The sequence below is a fragment of the Tachyglossus aculeatus genome, assembly GCF_015852505.1.
Source record: "Tachyglossus aculeatus isolate mTacAcu1 chromosome 12 unlocalized genomic scaffold, mTacAcu1.pri SUPER_6_unloc_1, whole genome shotgun sequence".
Taxonomy (NCBI): domain Eukaryota; kingdom Metazoa; phylum Chordata; class Mammalia; order Monotremata; family Tachyglossidae; genus Tachyglossus; species Tachyglossus aculeatus.
The window spans coordinates 7660365-7679720 of record NW_024044828.1 but is presented as its reverse complement, the minus strand read 5'-3'; the positions used below and the strand labels follow the sequence as shown (position 1 = coordinate 7679720).

Sequence of the window (19356 nt, the reverse complement as noted above, 5' to 3'; positions counted from 1 at the left end):
ATTTTTTCTTAAAGATCATGTCAAGAGAGAGAATTAGCATTAGGAGAATTTAAGTTTGTTTTCTTTTTATTTTATATTGTCTTTTTGTTACTTCATGTGAATTATGTAATAAAAGTGCATGCGCTGTGTCGTTTGTAAATAGCAGTCTTTATTTCCAGGGAAAAATGTGCATGTCATGAAGTGGAGTTTAGTTAATTTATACCTTTCTTTTCATTCCTAGTGGCATTATTATGCTATTAATGTTTGTCTTCAGAAATATTTCATATTCCTTATGAAATTCATTAGCCTGTTTAAAATGAAATCTAAACCCTCTTGCTCTCTGCCCACTTGATGCATTTATACCGCTCGTTTTGCATATCTGAAAGATCCAAAGTAGACATAGTATAGACTTAGATGTTTTATTTCATCCAAGAATCTGTATACCTTAAAATACCTTTTAAAAAATGGATAACCATAAAATTCATACAAAATTCCCCTCCCTCTCCCTTACAACATACATAAAACCAACTGATTAAAACCAGTTGGAAATTGCTGTTCCTGGAAAAGTTCGATCAACACAGAAAATGAGGTGAGTGTGAGGGTATCTTGTTTGACAAATTACATCATAGTGCAATAGATTCAATCTTGCAGTACTTTGAAACACTAGTTCTTCCTTAATAGGGACCAATGTTACTAGATGTTATTGAAAATACAATATGCTGCGTGTAATTAAAAAAAAAGTTTTAACTCACAACTCAAGACCCAGATTGAAGAGAAATAGTAACCTTTAACTATTTCTCAAAGAGTTAATTTTACTTAAAATTTGGGAAGTTCAGTATAACTGAAGAAATTCTGGATCATTCTCCTGAATTGTTTCCTCAGGACCCAGACCCTCAACAGTGATAGTGCAAGAATAAACAAATGTGCTCTTTGATTTTATCCTGTAACATATTTTGAAAATGCAATGAAAAGGATTAGTCATTTATAAGTAACCTTAAGCCTTCTGTTGAGAATGTGGAGATCCAAAAATGTGGGCAACAAAATGTAGATACTAAACCAACTGTGAAGGATCCATTTGAAGTCTCTGTGGTCGACACAGTTACACAGATTCCTGATTCTCTTTATTTTTTTTATTTCCAAAGGCAACAAACTTTTAATGTTCTTGAATTTCGTAAGAAGTAAACTTCTGAGATCCATCCTTGGGTTGTCTATCATCTTTTAATATTTTTGGATATTTTCTGGTCAATTCACCCTTCCACCCTTGCAATGGCATAGTGCATCCTGACCATGAAAGAGAAAAAAGGCCCATCCTACACCTCGAGTTTCCATGTGGAACTGGAGGCCTCCACACAACAAGGCAAAGCAGCTCCCTCAGTGGGACCCCATATGCCCACAATGGGACCAGGATAAATCCCAGAAACCTGGTCAGTCAGCTTCTTTCAGCCTTGCCCCTTTGTTGGGAGGGGGGAATGACTGGATTTAAACTGATCATTAAGGCTACTGCCCCCAAGTAGAGGAGAATAGCTACTGACTCTTTCCTCACTCCCTCACTTTCTTTTATTTTTCTTGAAGTTTATTTCAGCCCCCATATCCTACCACATTTCTTAGCTTGGGTGCAGTTTGTATCTGCAGCCTAGCCTCCAGTTAAGGAGCCCAGAGAAGCAGCCATGGCAACCACAGCAAAAACTGGTGATGAAAAGGGAAGGGTGAATAGTGGGGCCCCGGGAGTGTCCCATTTCTCCCTCCCCAATACGGGCATCAGTTGGTGCAATTCATCCGAAATCAATTCTTACTTGCTTTCAGCAAGAAAGTTGATTCTATTTCCAAGTCTGATCTTGTTCAGTGGCCTAGTGACCCATTTTTTCACAAGAAAGATTGCACCAAGAATAATTAAGCCACATAACTAAACATGTGTCTCAACAACTGGATCTTCCATTTCCACCCAGTTGCACTTAGAGCTGCTCTCTGCTGCTCACTTGCTCTGTTTCTTTTTTTGAGATGGATTTCATGGGACTGTTCATCAAGCTCCTTTCATATACACTAAAACAATTTACAGTTGATTACATTCTGTCTGTATTAAGTAAGATGGCATTATTCACTTTAAAGTGACGAGAGAAGGCAAATGAAATGTCCAACATCCAGGGTCATGGAACAATTGAGAAGAGATGGCTTTACTTTGTCATAGAGAAATTTCAGAAGGATTTCTTGCACTGCACATTATGCATGAAGAAAAAACAAAAGTGTCTTCAGGGGCAATATCCCTTATTCAGTTCTTTTTTCATTGCATTGTGTCATTTAAAAGAACTGTTCGTCATCTTTGGGGCGATACAAAATAATCACGAAGGGGTATTTTAAGAGCTAGAGAGGTACTCATTTGAGAGAATTCATTTGGTGGTTGCTGATTTCCTGAACAAATCAACTCTTTGGACAAAACATACCCGATATGTATCCTAACCAACAGCTCAACACTGCAAGGTAAAAATGCAGTTATCTCACAATTTATCAGTGTATTTGTTCACTGGATTTTGAATGAGAGACCCTTTAAAAAGAGTTGATTTTTTTCATATAGAATTAAAGTCCCTCTCTGTTTTGTGTAATATTTGGGATGATAAAATGAGAAAAATAACTTATTTTTACCTGATGAGCTACAATTTCTCTGTCACATATTTGGAAGTTTGGAAAAGTGACTTCATATGCATTTAGGGGACTACTGTAATTGAATCTAATTATGTGTTCATGAAAATATATTACCACGTTGAGGCCAAGTGTTTGATCCACTTAAAGTCAGCTATTATGAACGTGGTGAAAAATGCTACACAGGACACCCAGTTTCCCTGCAGTGTTCCTGTTTGGTGTGTGTGTGTGTGTGTGTGTGTGTGTGTGTGTGTGTGTGTGTGTGTGTGTGTGCACACGCGCGCGTGCAAATCCTTATGGCTACATGAGATGTGCTTCATCTGGGAACCGACTGGAAATGAGCCTAATGGGCAGAGGCACCGTGTGACTGCTACTGGTGATTCTTTTTGCATCACAGTGGTGTCATGGCCCTTAGGTTAAAACCCCTCCAGGCAGGGATGGAAAAAACCATGATTGCAACGTAATTTTGGTGCTTCTGACTTGGTTACCTAGGCAGTTACTCATCTCTGCAAGCCTGTATCTGGGAGAAAAAAACGGGGAGAGGAGAATTGGGTCATTCTCCCCTCTGCATGTGGAATAGAATAGACTGTAGGAACAGTTAGGGAGAAAACACTGTTTCACCACCTGAAACTTAGGACTATATATCTATGAAATGGGAAATAATATTTCAGTAGTTAAAACTACTCCCCTTCTATTTATCGCCCTATCTCCCTCCTACCATTCCTTTCCAAACTCCTTCAATGAGACGTCTACACCCACTGCCTTGAATTCCTCAATGCCAACTCTCTCCTCGACCCTCTCCAATCTGGCTTCCGTCCCCTACATTCCACCGAAACTGCCCTCTCAAATGTCACCAGTGACCTCCTGTCAAATCCAATGGCTCCTACTCTATCCTAATCCTCCTCAACCTCTCAGCTGCCTTCGACACTGTGGACCACCCACCCCCTTCTCCTTTACACGCTACCCAACCTTGGCTTCACAGACTCTGTCCTCTCCTGGTTCTCCTCTTATCTCTCCGGCCACTCATTCTCAGTCTCCTTTGCGGGCTCCTCCTCCCCCTCCCCCTCCCATCCCCTTACTGTAGGGATTCCTCATGGTTCAGTTCTTGGTCTCCTTCTGTTCTCTATCTACACTCACTCCCTTGGTGAACTCATTCATTCCCATGGCTTCAACTATCATCTCTCCGCTGATGACACCCAAATCTACATCTCTGCCCCTGCTCTCTCACCCTCCCTTCAGGCTCGTGTCTACTCCTGCCTTCAAGACATCTCCATCTGGATGTCTGCCCACCATCTAAAACTCAATATGTCCAACATGGAACTCCTTATCTTCCCTCCCCAAACCCTGCCCTCTCGCTGACTTTCCCATCACTGTAGACAGCACTACCATCCTTCCCGTCTCACATGCCCATAACCTTGGTGTCATCCTCGACTCTGCTCTCTCGTTCACCCCTCACATCCAATCTGTCACCAAAACCTGCCAGTCTCACCTCCGCACGAACTCCATGATCTGCCCTTTCCTCTCCATCCAAACCGCTGCCCTGCTGGTTCAATCTCTCATCCTATCCCGACTGGATTACTGCATCAGTCTCCTCTCTGATCACCCATCTTCCTGTCTCTCCCCACTTCAGTCTATACTTCACGCCGCTGCCCGGATTGTCTTTGTGCAGAAACGCTCTGGGCATGTTACTCCCCTCCTCAAAAATTTCCAGTGGCTACCAGTCAACCTACGCATCAGGCAAATACTCCTCACTCTCAGCTTCAAGGCTCTCTATCACCTCGCCCTCTCCTACCTCACCTCCCTTCTTTCCTTCTACAGCCCAGCCTGCACCCTCCACTCCTCTGCCGCTAACCTCCTCACTGTGCCTCGTTCTCGCCTGTCCCGCCGTCGACCCCCGGCCCACGTCCTCCCCCTGGCCTGGAATGCCCTCCCTCTGCACATCCGCCAAGCTAGCTCTCTTCCTCCCTTCAAAGCTCTACTGAGAGCTCACCTCCTCCAGGAGTCCTTCCCAGACTGAGCCCCCTCCTTCCTCTCCCCCTCCCCATCCCCCCACCTTACCTCCTTCCCCTCCCCACAGCACCTGCATATATGTTTGTACAGATTTATTACTTTATTTTACTTGTACATATTTACTATTCTATTTATTTTATTTTGTTAATATGTTTTGTTTTGTTGTCTGTCTCCCCCTTCTAGACTGTGAGCCCGTTGTTGGACAGGGACCATCTCTATATGTTGCCACTTGTACTTCCCAAGTGCCTAGTACGGTGCTCTGCACACAGTAAGCACTCAATAAATATGATTGAATGAATGAATGAAAACAATAATATGTTCAAGATATATTTGATACCTGAAGGTAAACAAAACCTGTGCAGTAATTGACCTTAGTTACCTACTATGTATGCATAGTTCATTGCAACCCGTTAGTTCCACTGCCAGAGAGAACTGTACTGATCATTGGTTTGGAATTTTTATGTACTAAAATACACTTGCTAGATTATTCCATGAGTACTTTGACACAATTGTACCTGTGTCATTTGAATCTCTTCTGATCTCCCTCACCCATAATTTTATTCAACCTGCATGGCTAGTTAATAGACAATGTGCATGTCTGCTCTGGTTATCATCTGTTGCCCTCTCTTAGTTCTAGTAGTAGTTTGGGTCAGCACACATGACATTTCCTTGGTTTTCAAAGCCTATCACCTACGTCGTGAAGAAACCGATTGGTTTGACAAGCCCAGGGAGCCTCGCTTGGAGAACGGACAAGGTCTTGACCGAAAACTGCCAGAGAGACTGGTCCATTCGAGACCACTCAGTCAACATCAAGAACAAGTAAGTCCTTTATCATGTTTAACAATGGCCATAATGTTGCCTTAAAATTCTCAGGGCTGCCTGTTTTGGAATTGGTCCAGTGAAGTCCTGAGGCCATATATTTTCCACACTACTTGTAGGTCTAGCTTGATTTGCATTCAACACTAGATCACAACCTACCAACTCTGTTGAGTTCCCCAAGCAATTAGCACAGCACTCTGCCCATGGTAAGTGCTGAATAATTACCACTAATTGATTGGGAAGAGGGTAGCATTAACATTTTCTTTTCATTAGAAGCATATTAGCCAAATTCCTTCACTGTCAATGTGCATTCCACATGCAAGTACCTTTCACAGAGTACCATACAAGGGAAGAATCAGATTTTTGGTGATGGTTTCTGGACTTTCCTGAATAGAAATTCATTTTTTACTTCACTACAGCAAATTGTTCAATTAAGAATCATAATTAGAGAGCTTTTGTCAAAGCATTTTAATTAACTGGTAGCTCTTTAAATTGTTGTCTTTAGTAATAGTTATCATAATCATCATCAATCGTATTTATTGAGCGCTTACTATGTGCAGAGCACTGTACTAAGCACTTGGGAAGTACAAATTGGCAACATATAGAGACAGTCCCTACCCAACAGTGGGCTCACAGTCTAAAAGAAGTCTAGAGGGGTCATGGGTTAAAAGAAAAATAATGGCATTTGTTCAAATTGGCAAGTGTCAAATTGCTCTGTCCTTTGAGTCTTGGGCAAATGGTTAGAGAAGAAACAAAGAGAGTAATGTTTCAGCCCTAAATATTCACTCTGGATACAAAAGTGAGCAAAACCTGGAAGTTATGACTTAAAAATGAAATAGATCAATTAGTAGTTGATGTGTAAGGGAACATGCTTTAGAAGAGAATAGAATTGTTTTTCAAAATTTCATATTCAAGATACCTTTCTGCTGGTAATTAATACTAAACATTCAGTTGTCTGGATCCTTTTAGCTAGTGGCTACATGTACTACCTTTTGTGCATCACACTTCATTCAGACACACACGTATACCTAGGACATGTCTACTAATGCAACCCTCACCTATTTGCCCAAAAACTGTGAGCCACATTTAAGACAGGGCCTGTGTCCAACCTGATTAACTTGTATCTTCCCCAGCACTTAGAACTGTGCTTGACACATAGTGAGTTCTTGACAAAAATCATAGTATTCCTTAAATGGTTGACAACCAACCCCAAATTATCTTGGACCAAATTTTAAAAATATATATATTTTCCAATGAGATTTCGTCTTCCATAAGTACTGAAATCTTTTGATTGTGAACTCACCCCCGAGTGACTTTAAAGGATCATGTCACTTTGTGAGGCAGGGCAGTGCAGAAGGGAGTGGGAGAAAAGGAAATGAGGACTTAGTCAGGGAAGACTTCTTGGAGGAGATGTGCCTTCAGTAAAGCTTTGAAGCGGGGAGAGAATAGTTGTCTGTTGGATATGAAGATGGAGAGCATTCCAGGCCAGAGGCAGGACATGGCTAAGAGATCAGTGGCTAAAGAGATGAGATCGAAGTGCAGTGAGTATGTTGGCATTAGAGGAGCAAAGTCTGTGGGCTGGATTGTAGTAGGAGAGTAGAAAGGTGATACAGAGATGGATAGGCAACTACCAGAGGTTCTTGAGGAGTGGGGAAACCTAGACTGAATGTTTTTGTAGAAAAATGACCTGGGAATCAGAATGAAATATGGACTGGAGTGGGGAGAAACAGGAAGCAGGGAGGTCAGCAAGGAGGCTGATACAGTAATCAAGGTAGGAAAGGGTAAATGCTTCAGAATGGGCACATTTTACCTCAGTCATGACCAGGTTGTATGTATCAGGTGGAATGTCAAAGGGATGAACATGATTTGCATCCTTCACAAAATGTAGCACCTCAATTTCTCATCCTTGGATGCATGTCTTAACGGTATTAATGGCTGACTGACAGACAGAACTCCCAGTTCTTCCCATAATTGGGAGTTGTAATGGTGCAAGGCACCAGGTTAAGGGAAAATCATCCAAGCTGCTTCTTCCTATACGATGATGCATTCTACCCAAACATTGCCAGATGGTTGATCCTTAATTCTCCAGCAGTGGTCTAGCCTAAACATGTGGTGAAAATAAAGGTTACAGCAGAAAAGAGAATGTCTCATAGAGACTCCCATGGGTATTCCTATTCGCAGTGGCAGTGGAATTCTCTGATATCGTTGGTAGATATCAACAAAGCCCCTTGATTCTTCATTCTCCAAGAATTCTCCATTAAATTACTGGAATAATGTGGATATATCTCCATTTTTTTCTCAAACCGCAGCCAGTATTCTAGAGGGAACTGCAAAATGTCATCTTCATATCAGTCACTACATTGAACTATAATAAAAATGAATATTGAGCCCATGGTACTAATAAAACCAAATACCTTTTATTCATTATCTTATGAATCACCAATATTTATAGTTATCATAAAATCCCTGGAACTAGACGAAATGAGAAACTAATAGACTGCTGTAACCCTAGTCCATTTTCTCTTAAAAGCTTTGCTCACTGATTGAGTTGAGGAACATGCAGTGAGAAGTACTTAACAATATTTACTACCAGACTAGCAAACATATTAACTGCAAAATAAATTGCAATTTTCTAACATATGAATTGATGTGATTTTTTTAAGCACATATTTTAAAATTTCCAACTGTGCCATCTACTAGAAATACTTAAAGAGATTTAGAATACTATAAACAACTTGAGTTGTTCAATATTCATATGGAGGGGGGTTCTTTTTAATGAATTCAGCTAGCTATTTATCTGGACAAAACATGGGCCATACCACATATGCAGATGAAGATGTCTGAGGGCATAGAGAGGCCAAAATGAGGAATTACATTCTGGAGTGCAGACTTTAAAACAAGATGGTTTTACAAATAGCTATGGTTCTTTAGGGGTATAAAGCAGGGGCATTGATTAGTGACCTCACCAAGTCCCTTCCAATGAAACTTTGTTATTAGGTAAACCCAATTTCCAGTGCCGCATTTATTCTCACCGATTAGATTTTGGCTGTATAGGTGCAACTTCCCACTACTTCTACTTGTATTACAGTATTATAATATATATGTAATATATGTGTAGGCTAATAATGTAACATTTATTATTACTCTACTATTCACCCTTTCTGTAATCTATTTTAATGGCTGTCTTACCCTGTACACTGTAAACTCCATGTTAGTGGGGAACACATCTACCAACTCTTTTGTATTGTACTTTCCCGAAGTACAATTTTCTAGAGCTAGTGCTCAGTAAATACCATTAATTGATTAAGCACATACTCTTTGTCAAACATTGTGTGAAGCGATTGGGAAAACACAATAGAGTTAGTACACACCATCCCTGCCCCTAAGGATAGAATGACTAAAGTCCAGTTTGATCTGGGAAACAAGTCATTGGCATGTTCATCCAAATTCTCCCTAAATGGAGGGCAATTTGTCAACCTGTTGTAAATCCACAAACATATCGGGGGGGTGAGGGGAGGAGGTGATAGGAGAATGGGTTTCACCCTCTGCAGTATGGCCTACTGGAAAGAGCATGGTCCTGGGAGTCAAAGGAATTGTGTTCTTACCCCAGCTCCGCCATGTACTTGCTGTGTGACATTGGGCAAGTCACTTAACTTCTGTACATCAGTTGCCTCATTTGTAAAATAGGAATTCAATGCCTGTTCTCCCTGCTACTTAGATTGTGAACCCTGGGTGAGATAGGGACTGTGAGTGATCTGATTATCTTGCATTTTCCCCTGAATTTAGACTAGTGTTTGACACAGAGTAAGAGCTTAACAAATTTCATTATTATTATTATTATTTTTATTTCTCATTTCAATCAATCAGTTGTATTTATTGAGCACTTTACTGTGTCCAGAGCACTGTAATAAGTGCTTGCACTGTACTAAGAGCTTGGAAGAGTACAACACAATAATATGACACATTCCCTGCCCATATCACATCCAAAGCCCAAGGCTGTACAGTAACAGAGCAATGAGAAGGCATTTCGTAGGGCAGAACTGTCACTCATCGATCAGTTGTTTAATAAATGGTATTTCTAGAGGATTCACTATGTGCAGAGCACTGTGCTAAGCATCTGAGTCTGACACAATAGAGTCAGTGAAGAAAATGTTCAGGTGCCATCACATTTGCAAACTAGCTCTTTCTTGAAACCCACTCACCAGAGCTGTGGGACATATGGCCAGTGGGCAACATGTGCCTGACTGAAACAGGCACACATTAGACTGGACAGAAATGGCTTTGCTCTGCCATCCACGGTTCCCAGAAACCACAGACCAGAGTTAGGCTTGCCATTAGTACTAACAGAAAATACAGGCATGGTCACAAAGTCAAGGTAGAAGTCTGGCATTTTTACTGTGACAGCTCTAGCTGATCAGGCCTTCTCTACCTGAATAAGGCATTGAAATTGACACAATGTATTGGAAACAAACAAAAAAATAATAATCTGGATTTACATGTTTTGTGAAATCAAATGTTTTTAGTTAAATGAAATTTTCGGAAGACAGACAATAGCAAAATAAATTGAGGATATACAGAATAATTCAACCAGTAGGGATGATTTGGGTAACAAGATGTTTCATTAATCATAAGGAATATATTTGCCTGCAGTGTCCAAAGTGGCTAATTTGACAGAACAATTGGGTAAACCCAAATTTAATTTTGTTCAACCTAACCTACCCATATTGGAACTTCCAAACAGGGCTAAAATTTAAATCAGGTTCATTCATTCAATCATATTTACTGAACACTTACTGTTTTCAAAGCACTTCACTAAGCACTTGGGAGAGTACAAGATAAAAATAAACTGACACACCCCCAAGTCTTTCTGACCTTTCATCTTTTCCCAACCTTACTGCCACTCCTAAGCCTCACCCTGATTGCATCCCCTCAACTTTTCCATGTCCCATTTCTATTCAGACTTCAATGTGAGTGACTGACTCCTCTCTGAAAACCCTGGCAAAGTCACAACATTGCATTCCTAGCCACTGTGGCAGTCGGTTGATCATAGGTTTTCTGTGCTAAAACCAGTATAGTAGGACTTTCTCAGACACAGTATTGCCCATTATTCTTCTCTCAATCTTCTGTAAACTCTTTAATGATGATGATTTTTATAGTAATAATAGTCGTAATAACAATTGTGGTATTTCTTAAATGTTTTTCTTTATCAAAGACTGTTCTAAATGCTGGAGAAGATACAGTCCCTTAGCCCACACAGGGCTCATAGTGTAAGTAAGAGAGAAAACATGCTTCAATCCCTATTTTACAGATGAGGCAACTGAGGCACAGAGAAGTTAAGTGACTTGCCCGAGGTCACAGCAGGCACATGACTGAGCCAGGATTAGAACCTAGGTCCTCTGACTCTGTGATCTTTCCAGTAGTCTATGCTGCTAACTCCTTGATGCAGGGATCCCACTTTATACTCCTTTTATACTCCTTTTCTGTCTTCTACAAGTGATCTAAAAATAATAAGCATTAATAAATTATATTGATATCATGGATAGACAATACTATGGCTTAACTACTGCCTTATTCTTTAATAAATTATCAACTCTCATTATTCTACCAGTGTTGTATCAATATCTGTAATTTTATTTATTTATATTGACATCTGTCTCCCCCCTCCCCAGACTTAAAGCTCATTGTGGGCAGGCAGTGTCACAGTTCATTGTTGTATTATACTTTCCCAAGTGCTTAGTACAGTGCTCTGCACACAGTAAGTGTTCAATAAATGCAATCAAATGAATGAATAGCAATGCATATTTTTTAACTAAACTTAGAAGTCTATGTGCTGAGAAGTCCAGTTACCAACAAGAAAATCTAAGCAGCAACATTTGGTGTACAAATTATGTACTTCAACATCTCTAATGATTTATACACATGTCTTAAAATGAATGAGGATGATTTGCTATTTCAATTATTTCTAACCTGGATATGCTGCTTTCTAACAATAGTATATCATGTTCCTCAGATGAATGGCAAACCTATACAATACATCTTTCCTCATGCAAGGATAAAGCTACTGAGGGAACCAAAGGATCACACCATTTCAGGTAATGCCAAACCGATAAAATACCATGAACTTTTAAAAATTAAAGTTGTTGCATGAAGCATGCACTTGGTTTGTGTTGTCAGAAAATCATTCTACTTTGTCAAATAAGCATGGGGAAAGTGTGCATCTCAAAGCATAGATCCTGATGATCACAATAAGATTAAACAAAATGTTCTGAAGTTTTTGTGGGTGGAGGAGGGGTCAATACATTATTGTCATCATCATCATCATCATCATTATACTAATCCTCTGCCTTTAAGGTTAGATATTATGAACAGCATCATTTAGAGCCAGATAAATGGCTCTGTTTTGTAGGAGCTTATATAACTGTTCCAAGTCACTAGATAATTTAGGAAATTACTTTGAAAGGGCCTGGGGGCCTTGAATGCTTTGTGCATTGCCAGAAGTGAGCAATACATTTCGCTCCTGCATCCCTGAGACGATTGCACTAAAGAAAAGCGGTTTGCCAGAAGGTAGAGATGATTTATCCACACAAAAGAGAAAATATAACAAAACATGTCTGCTTATTCATTTGCTTCTAGTTTTGTATTCACATTCACGTTATGTGAAAGGCAGTCACAATCAGCAGACATTAATGTGTATTCATTCAGTCAGTCATATTCATTAAGCGCTTACTGTGCGCAGAGCACTGTACTAAGTGCTTAATAAATCTAAGAATGGACATTTACTATATTATATTTTTTTTCCTGTGCTGTAATATTAATGAATCAACAAGGCTGGTATTTCAAGGTAATTGTTCTGATGTGTGGGAAAACATTAACTTCTGGGTATTTGAACTTCTAAGTGATTATTGGATTTACAGAAATTGCTCCTTTCATAGGATGAAAGGGTGAATCAATCTGGTCTTGGTTTTTTTCATGTTTTTGCTCTGGAGATATGTGTTTTGTCTCCTGCCAGAAGCAGATATTCAAGCTTTCATGATTGTCACAGATCAGAATTTCTTCTTAAATACTGATAAAAATTCCAATGGTCTATGTGAAAATACACTTCTATTTAGAAGTAATTACTTGCTACAAACCACTGAAATTCCCTTTGAAAAGTAGGACAGTGCTTTCCAGCGCTGTTAAATATTGAACCTTTTTTAGCAGTTCCAACAAATTTTCAATTTATTTTCATTATATCTTTAGGGCATTCTATTTTTCTGTGTTTCTGATGTTATATTCATTGCATATTATCCACAAAATAAGAATAACATGGTTTGTTGAATTCATAAAATCAAGACCTCTTCCTCCCTCATTTCTCCTCTAGGATACTAAGTAGAAATGGAGTTTCAAACTACTTTTGCAGTAGACTACAAATGAATGATGTGCATTTTAATCACATGAAGTGTTTCCAACATTTTTGCCAAAGGGATATGAATCATGCTTGTTACAATTCACCTGTGCACATTCTGAATTTATGTAGAGATGTAGAGAAAGACATATGGTCTAATGGATAGAAAATTGTGTTAGGTCACATGTAAGACACCCTTTATCCTCCTTGGTTTTCACTTCTAATCATACTCTCAAGAGAAAGTGGTAGAAATATGAGATTTAATCCAGATCAGCACAAAGGCTTTTCACAGATTTTAGCAAATGTGATCATATAGCAACCGGAAACCTTTGGAATGAAACATTTCTGACAGCTACAAGAGAAATTTTTCTTAACATCTCTTGGGGTCGTGAAAAGGAACTGGCAATATCTCTGAAAGTTGAAGCAGCATGGACTTGCCCTGAGAGTCAGAGGATATGGGTTTTAATCCTAGCTTTGCCACTTGCCTGCTGTTGCGCCTTGGGCAAGTCACTCAACTTCTCCATGCCTCAGTTTCCTCATCTGTAAAATGAAGATTAAAAACTGGATTGAAAATTATTTTGTTTTGTCATAATTATTATTTGGAGAGCATTATTATTATATTGTCAGCACATTTAGAAGAAAATAAAAAGGATTTTAAAAAGTTTAAAAATTAAAAACTTGGACTGTAAACTCCATGTGGGACAGAGACCGAGTCCAACCTGATTTTATTGTATCTATCCCAGCACGTAGTGAAGTTCTTGGCATATAGTAAGCACATAACACAAACTATCTCTATTATTAGTAGTAGTATTATAATTACTACTAGGAACTTTAAATTTATGGGCTAGCTAATTACTGTAGCCCAGGGACTAGCCAGCTGTAATGGTTAGTCCCTTTTTTTTTCCACTGATAGGGGATGGGGAAAGAAACAGGCCTAATTTGATGTAGGTTTAATAGCTATATGCTAGTAATAATAATAATGATAATAATAGCTATATTTAAGTACTTACCATGTGCCAAACACTGTTCTAAGCACAGTAACTATACTTCCTAATTTAGAAAGCTTGATTAGAGAACTGAACCCAGTTCAACTGGGGACTGTGAGCAAAACTAACCACGCCTGTTAGATTAAAAAAAAAAACTAGAAATAATCCTCAACCTTTTCCAGTATTTAAGTAATCGAAGAAATGAATGATCAGAGGAAATAGAACAAAAACCCCAAAACTTTTAGGATATTCAAAATAAACACGCTTTGTATTTTAAAGAGGCTAAATTACTTGGAAAGCATTGTATAAAGAATATGTAGGTTCAGGATATGACTTCTATGAATCTCTTTGGGGTTAGGAAGTGAATGGTGATCAAGAACATGTACTTTCTAGTAGGGCTGGGGAAGGGGTGAGGAGGCAAGTGGGGCAACCACCTCAGTTGCCATAATTCTTGTCAAGTAACCAAGGGGCTGCAGAGTGGTCTTTGGTTTCTGGAGAAGCCCCACAGGCTTTCGTAGACAGGGCCTGAGATTTCTGGCAGCAACTAGTGCTGTTCAGGAGTGATGGGCACCAAGACTCTGGGCTTTGCTGTTGTCTATGAAGGCAGTGCAGGGTATACCTTCTCCCAGTCCCAGAGGAGTGCTGCTCACTGGAAACCCAATTCTGGATTTCCAGTGCTGCTGCTTGTCTCCCTAGCTCAAGAGTAGTTCTTCGTCTGGGGCTGGAAAAATCTCCAAAGTTGTTGGGGATGGGTTGGGGCATGGGATAAGCAGTGAACAAAGCTGCTTTACATTGAAATGCAAAGATGTAAAATCTGAACCTGCTTCTGGATCCCATGTTAGATATTCCAGAGGCTACAGTTCTCACCTCTGCAGCAACAAGATGTGCCAAGTATCTTCTAGTACCTTTCAGTCCCATTTGTTGATCTTAATTTTAGATATGGTTAGCCTCCGTATCCAGTTCTGGTGTATGAGAAATGATGGCAGTAAATCAGGAAATGATAGATAGCTGAATGTAGTACTCAAGAAGTGCATTTCTGTCTTTTTTTCCTTTCAAAACTGCTTCTTAGATGAAACCAGGAAAAACACAGCTGCTTAGCCAGCTAATATTATTCTTTTCCTCTGATTCTGGGGGGAAAAAAGTACCAAAAAACATTTGCTGCATGCTGAACCATGATGAAAATGCTGCATCTGAAAGTCTTGAGAAATCATAGTTATCGAGGGGAGTAGATGAAAAAAATTGTCAAGGCCATTTAAATACCCCATATGGCAGCCCTTTATACTCATATGTCTTGATTTGCCTTTCTTTATTTCTCATTACCCATTATTTTGTTAAACTCGCAGAAATAGAGCCCAGGTGACTGAAGCCATTCTCATTAGATACAAGTAACAAATAGCCCTGGAGACACTAGGGAGACAATAGCAAGATTTTGTTTCTAGTTTGATTACATGTAGCATTTAGTACAGTGCTCTGATTGCAGGAAGTGCTCAGTAAATAAAATTGAATGAATGAACAAATGAATGAGGTGTCTAGTTGGAACAGCTTATCCAGGGGTCTTCTAGAAATGAGAGTGGAGCAAAAGTTTTGGAGTAAATTTTGAATGTGCTCAAACTTTGAGGACCTTGGATGGAAAGAGCACTTACCCTGGAATAGTATGAATTTGGTTATCCTGGAACAACTGAACCATTCTTTCATTCATTCAGTTATTCATATTTATTGAGTGCTTACTGTGTGCAGAACATTGTACTAAGTGCTTGGGAGACTACAATACAACAATAAACAGATACATTCCCTGCCCACAACAAACACCACAGGAGATGGAGTGCAGTAGCCTTCTTTGTTCACTTCACCCATATTCATTTGGAGACTGCCATCTTATACAAATACTCCCTCTGAGATGGGGAATTGGTCAGTCAGTCAGTTAATCAATCATATTTATTGAACTCTTATTGTGTGCAGAGCACTGTACTAAGCACTTGGGAAAGTACAATATAACAACAGACAGACACATTTCCTGGCCCACAACGACCTTACAGTCTGGGGGTTGATAACTGAATTGCAGTTGGAGAAGATGATAAAGCATGGCAATTTGCTACAAAAAAAATAGAATAGAAAACCTCTAGCTAGAAAGGTTGTGTTATTCCATTGGAAGCTACATTTTGCAGTATGTGTCTAGCAGTAGAAACAAAGTAGAAGAATTCAAGATCATCTTATGGTGTTGTACGAGTGCAGACTGCTCAATGAAGCATCGTAAGCACATTTATTTCTTGCCATTGACTAATAATTATTTTCTTGGTGTTCTTTAGGGATCACCCTCTTAATTTGATGACTTTTATTGCCACTGTATAACTAGATGTCACTTTGTTATTCTGTACTTCCCCAATGCTTTGTATAATGCACTAAACCGTAATGGCTGCTCAAAAAACTGCAAATATCACAATTACTACTGTTGTTACTATAGGTCTCGCAATTTCATTTTCCATTTCCTCATTCTAACAAGGAAGCTTTTTAATTTTATTATTATTTTTTTAATGGCCAGGTCTATCAAAATCCTAATAGGATAAAACAGTACCAAACTAGAGCCTGAAGAAAATTAGACAAACTACAGAGAGCGGATAATTTTCTCAGTGAAAATATGTCCAAAAATCCATGTAATTGTTAGCCAGTGATTGGGATAACTCCATCTGTCTTTTTTTTTGTGGGGGGGTGGGGGTTAATGATAGATCTTTTTTTTCCAAAGTCAGCACTGTAAGTAAACTCCAGAAGTTTGGATGGTAAGGATCTCAATTGCTTCTGTACAACTGCCCCTGTGCTAATTGTGTAAGTAAACTACAAGGCAAATGAGCAGAGCCAAAATGTTATAAAAACCAAATTATTAAAATTTTTGTTAATACAGTTATTTACATCTTCTCTAGTATTAGAATGCAGGCACTGCTTGTAGTAATCAAAAGAACCTCTTGTACAAAATACAATGAATATTTTAAAGTGAAGTGTAGATATCAGGTAAGATAGCAAGCTTTCAAAATCATTAACATCTTTTGAAACAAGAACATTAGTGAAAGGAAATGGAGGCATCACACTGCAGAACAAAGGGAAATATGAAAAAGATGATTTGATTTCCCATTCAAACTGGTAGAGCTTAAAAGTAATAAGGATAAAGATGACAGGCATATGCTCTACTTTGCAAAAAACTATATTGATGTTCCAGGATAAGGACAAGATCAGATGATATTGGGGTGGGGCTTGGGGGAATGCTTCCCTGGCTTCCTATTTCTTGCTTTTACTTTCCTGTTTAGAGTCTTGTGACTCCATTTAAAGTCCTACATTATCTGCACTAACATATTGTTGGGGGAATACTTTTCTAGTCCTTGTTCAGATCAACAGATCTCAATTACGATGATAATTATCTCTTGTTCTTTCACTCTGTTTATGTCTCATTTTCTGATCAATTAAATCTTTTTGGCATGATGCATATCCATTTATAGTCTCTTAGGATGTCTCTATAATGTTTTTCAGGAAATGCATTCAAGCATACATATCAAAGAGTCCACTGCGCTTCTGTTAATGTCAGAAAAGCCTCCTTCTATCTCTCCTTGTCTTTCATGCTGAGTGTAGTCTTAAAGAGAAATAGTCATCCTTCCTGGAGTAGATTCGGAGAAAGATGTTAATTCCCTTCTGCAGTGGAAATATTTGGCTACCTTGACTTCAGGTGACCCACACATCAACAGCATGGAAGACCTGAAATATCAAGTATGGGCTTCCAAAACATATTGGTCTAAAACCTACACGTGTAAGGAATTGTGGTAATGTCTAATTGTTTATGTTATCCATTCAGCTTTGGCTCTAATACTTGAGCTTAAATTATCAAGAATATCTCAATCAAAAAGTATAGCTTTGTCCAGAAATACCCAGATTTACATTAATAGGTCTATATTATCAAATCAATCAATCATATTTATTGAGTGCTTACTGTGTGCAGGTCACTGTACTAAGTGCTTGGGAAAGTATAACACAACAATATAACAGACATATTCCCTGCCCACAGTGAGCTTACAATCTAGAGGGGGCCTCTCAGTAGGATGGGACCCTCTTATAGAAGATGGCAAAGTATTCCAAGTAGGGTAGGAGTTGTGATTTCATCCAGCATTGTGGTTTTTGTTGAATGATTTGGTAGATAAGGTTCCTGTAGGTCAACTCAAGAACGGATGCAGATAAAGTACTAATAATAATGATTTTTTTATTACATGTTTACTATGTGCCAATCACTGTGCTAAGTGCTGAGGCTAGATAGATGATAGATTGGATGCAGTGCCACGCAATAGCACATGGGGTATTAATGCTTCCTCAAAGAATACACATGCAAAATAAATTTACCAGACGTATTTGGGAAACTGTAAATTTTATAAATTCTTGCCTTTACAAAACTAATTTTCATAGATTTCACTATTAATGGGCAAGCAAACAAGGTAATCCATCCCACCTTTTCCCCTTTACATTCTTTCATTCAATCATATTAATTGAGTACTTACTGTGTGTAAACCACTGTACTAAGCATCTGGGAGAGTACAATACAACAGACACAGTCCTCCCAAAATGAGCTCACAGTCTAGAGGGGGAGAGACAAAGGAGAGACCTGTAGATGTAAGTAGAATATTTTCTTAATGTTGAAAGAGATTATGTCAATAATGTCAATAGAGATTGATTTACCTCTTAGAATTTGAGACATTGATCTGGTTGTTGACCATATTAATGTCTTTTTATGGTTTGTACTTTTCAATCAAAATTTTTCAGTTGTACTTTGCACTTTATTTTCATCATAAATTTCTGGGAATTCGTGGCTTCCATGTGGAGGTAGGTAGTCAGAAGGGAAGACATCTCTTTTGCCCTGTTAGTCACTGATTATTGAATTTTAATTGGAGGTGAAGGAAGATTTAGTTTCACATCAGTTGTCATGGGAAGGTGGAATATGGGATCTTTTCATCCCTACAAATATCAAAAGTAAACAAATATTAGACAGGTATGGGATAATGGATAAAATTGTAACCACTACTATAAGTATATGAACTCAATTTCTTTGATATCCAGACCAGAAATTTCAGGTGTTGGAACATAATTTCTAAACTATAGTTTATACAAGTCATCTCAGACACATGAACCTCTTATATAGAGAAATGAAAGGATTTTGACATCGCATGTTTGGTGGTTATGCGTTTGTAGGGTATATGCACACAAACACAAATAGCCAGATTCCAAATAATACAAAATTGAATAAGCACAATATGATGTTCTAAAAGTCACCCTTGAGAGATTATTTTTTAGAAAACTAGCAGTCTCCTTCACACAGTCACCATGTAATGCACCATATAATGGACTTTATTTAGAAGATACTTTAAGCCTGGATATTTTATTGTGCTGTTAAAATGACCCTGTTGTCAAATATTCTTTTTGCCTTCCCTATTAACAGAAATGAATCCATTACCCATAAATAATTTTCTGTTCTTCATCTGCATCTACTATTAATGGTTTCCCATCATTTCACCACAG

At 38.7% G+C, this 19356-nt stretch overlaps 1 protein-coding gene across 5 annotated transcripts in view; it reads left to right on the top strand.

Moving 5' to 3' along the window:
- Positions 1-19356, top strand: part of PCLO (piccolo presynaptic cytomatrix protein) — a 299418-nt gene that overhangs the window by 178562 nt on the left and 101500 nt on the right. For all 5 annotated transcript variants that reach the window (XM_038741414.1, XM_038741412.1, XM_038741411.1 and 2 more), the window contains 2 exons: positions 5306-5442; positions 11453-11534. In XM_038741414.1, the coding sequence (XP_038597342.1) occupies positions 5306-5442; positions 11453-11534 (219 nt within the window). The remainder of the gene's footprint in view (positions 1-5305; positions 5443-11452; positions 11535-19356) is intronic.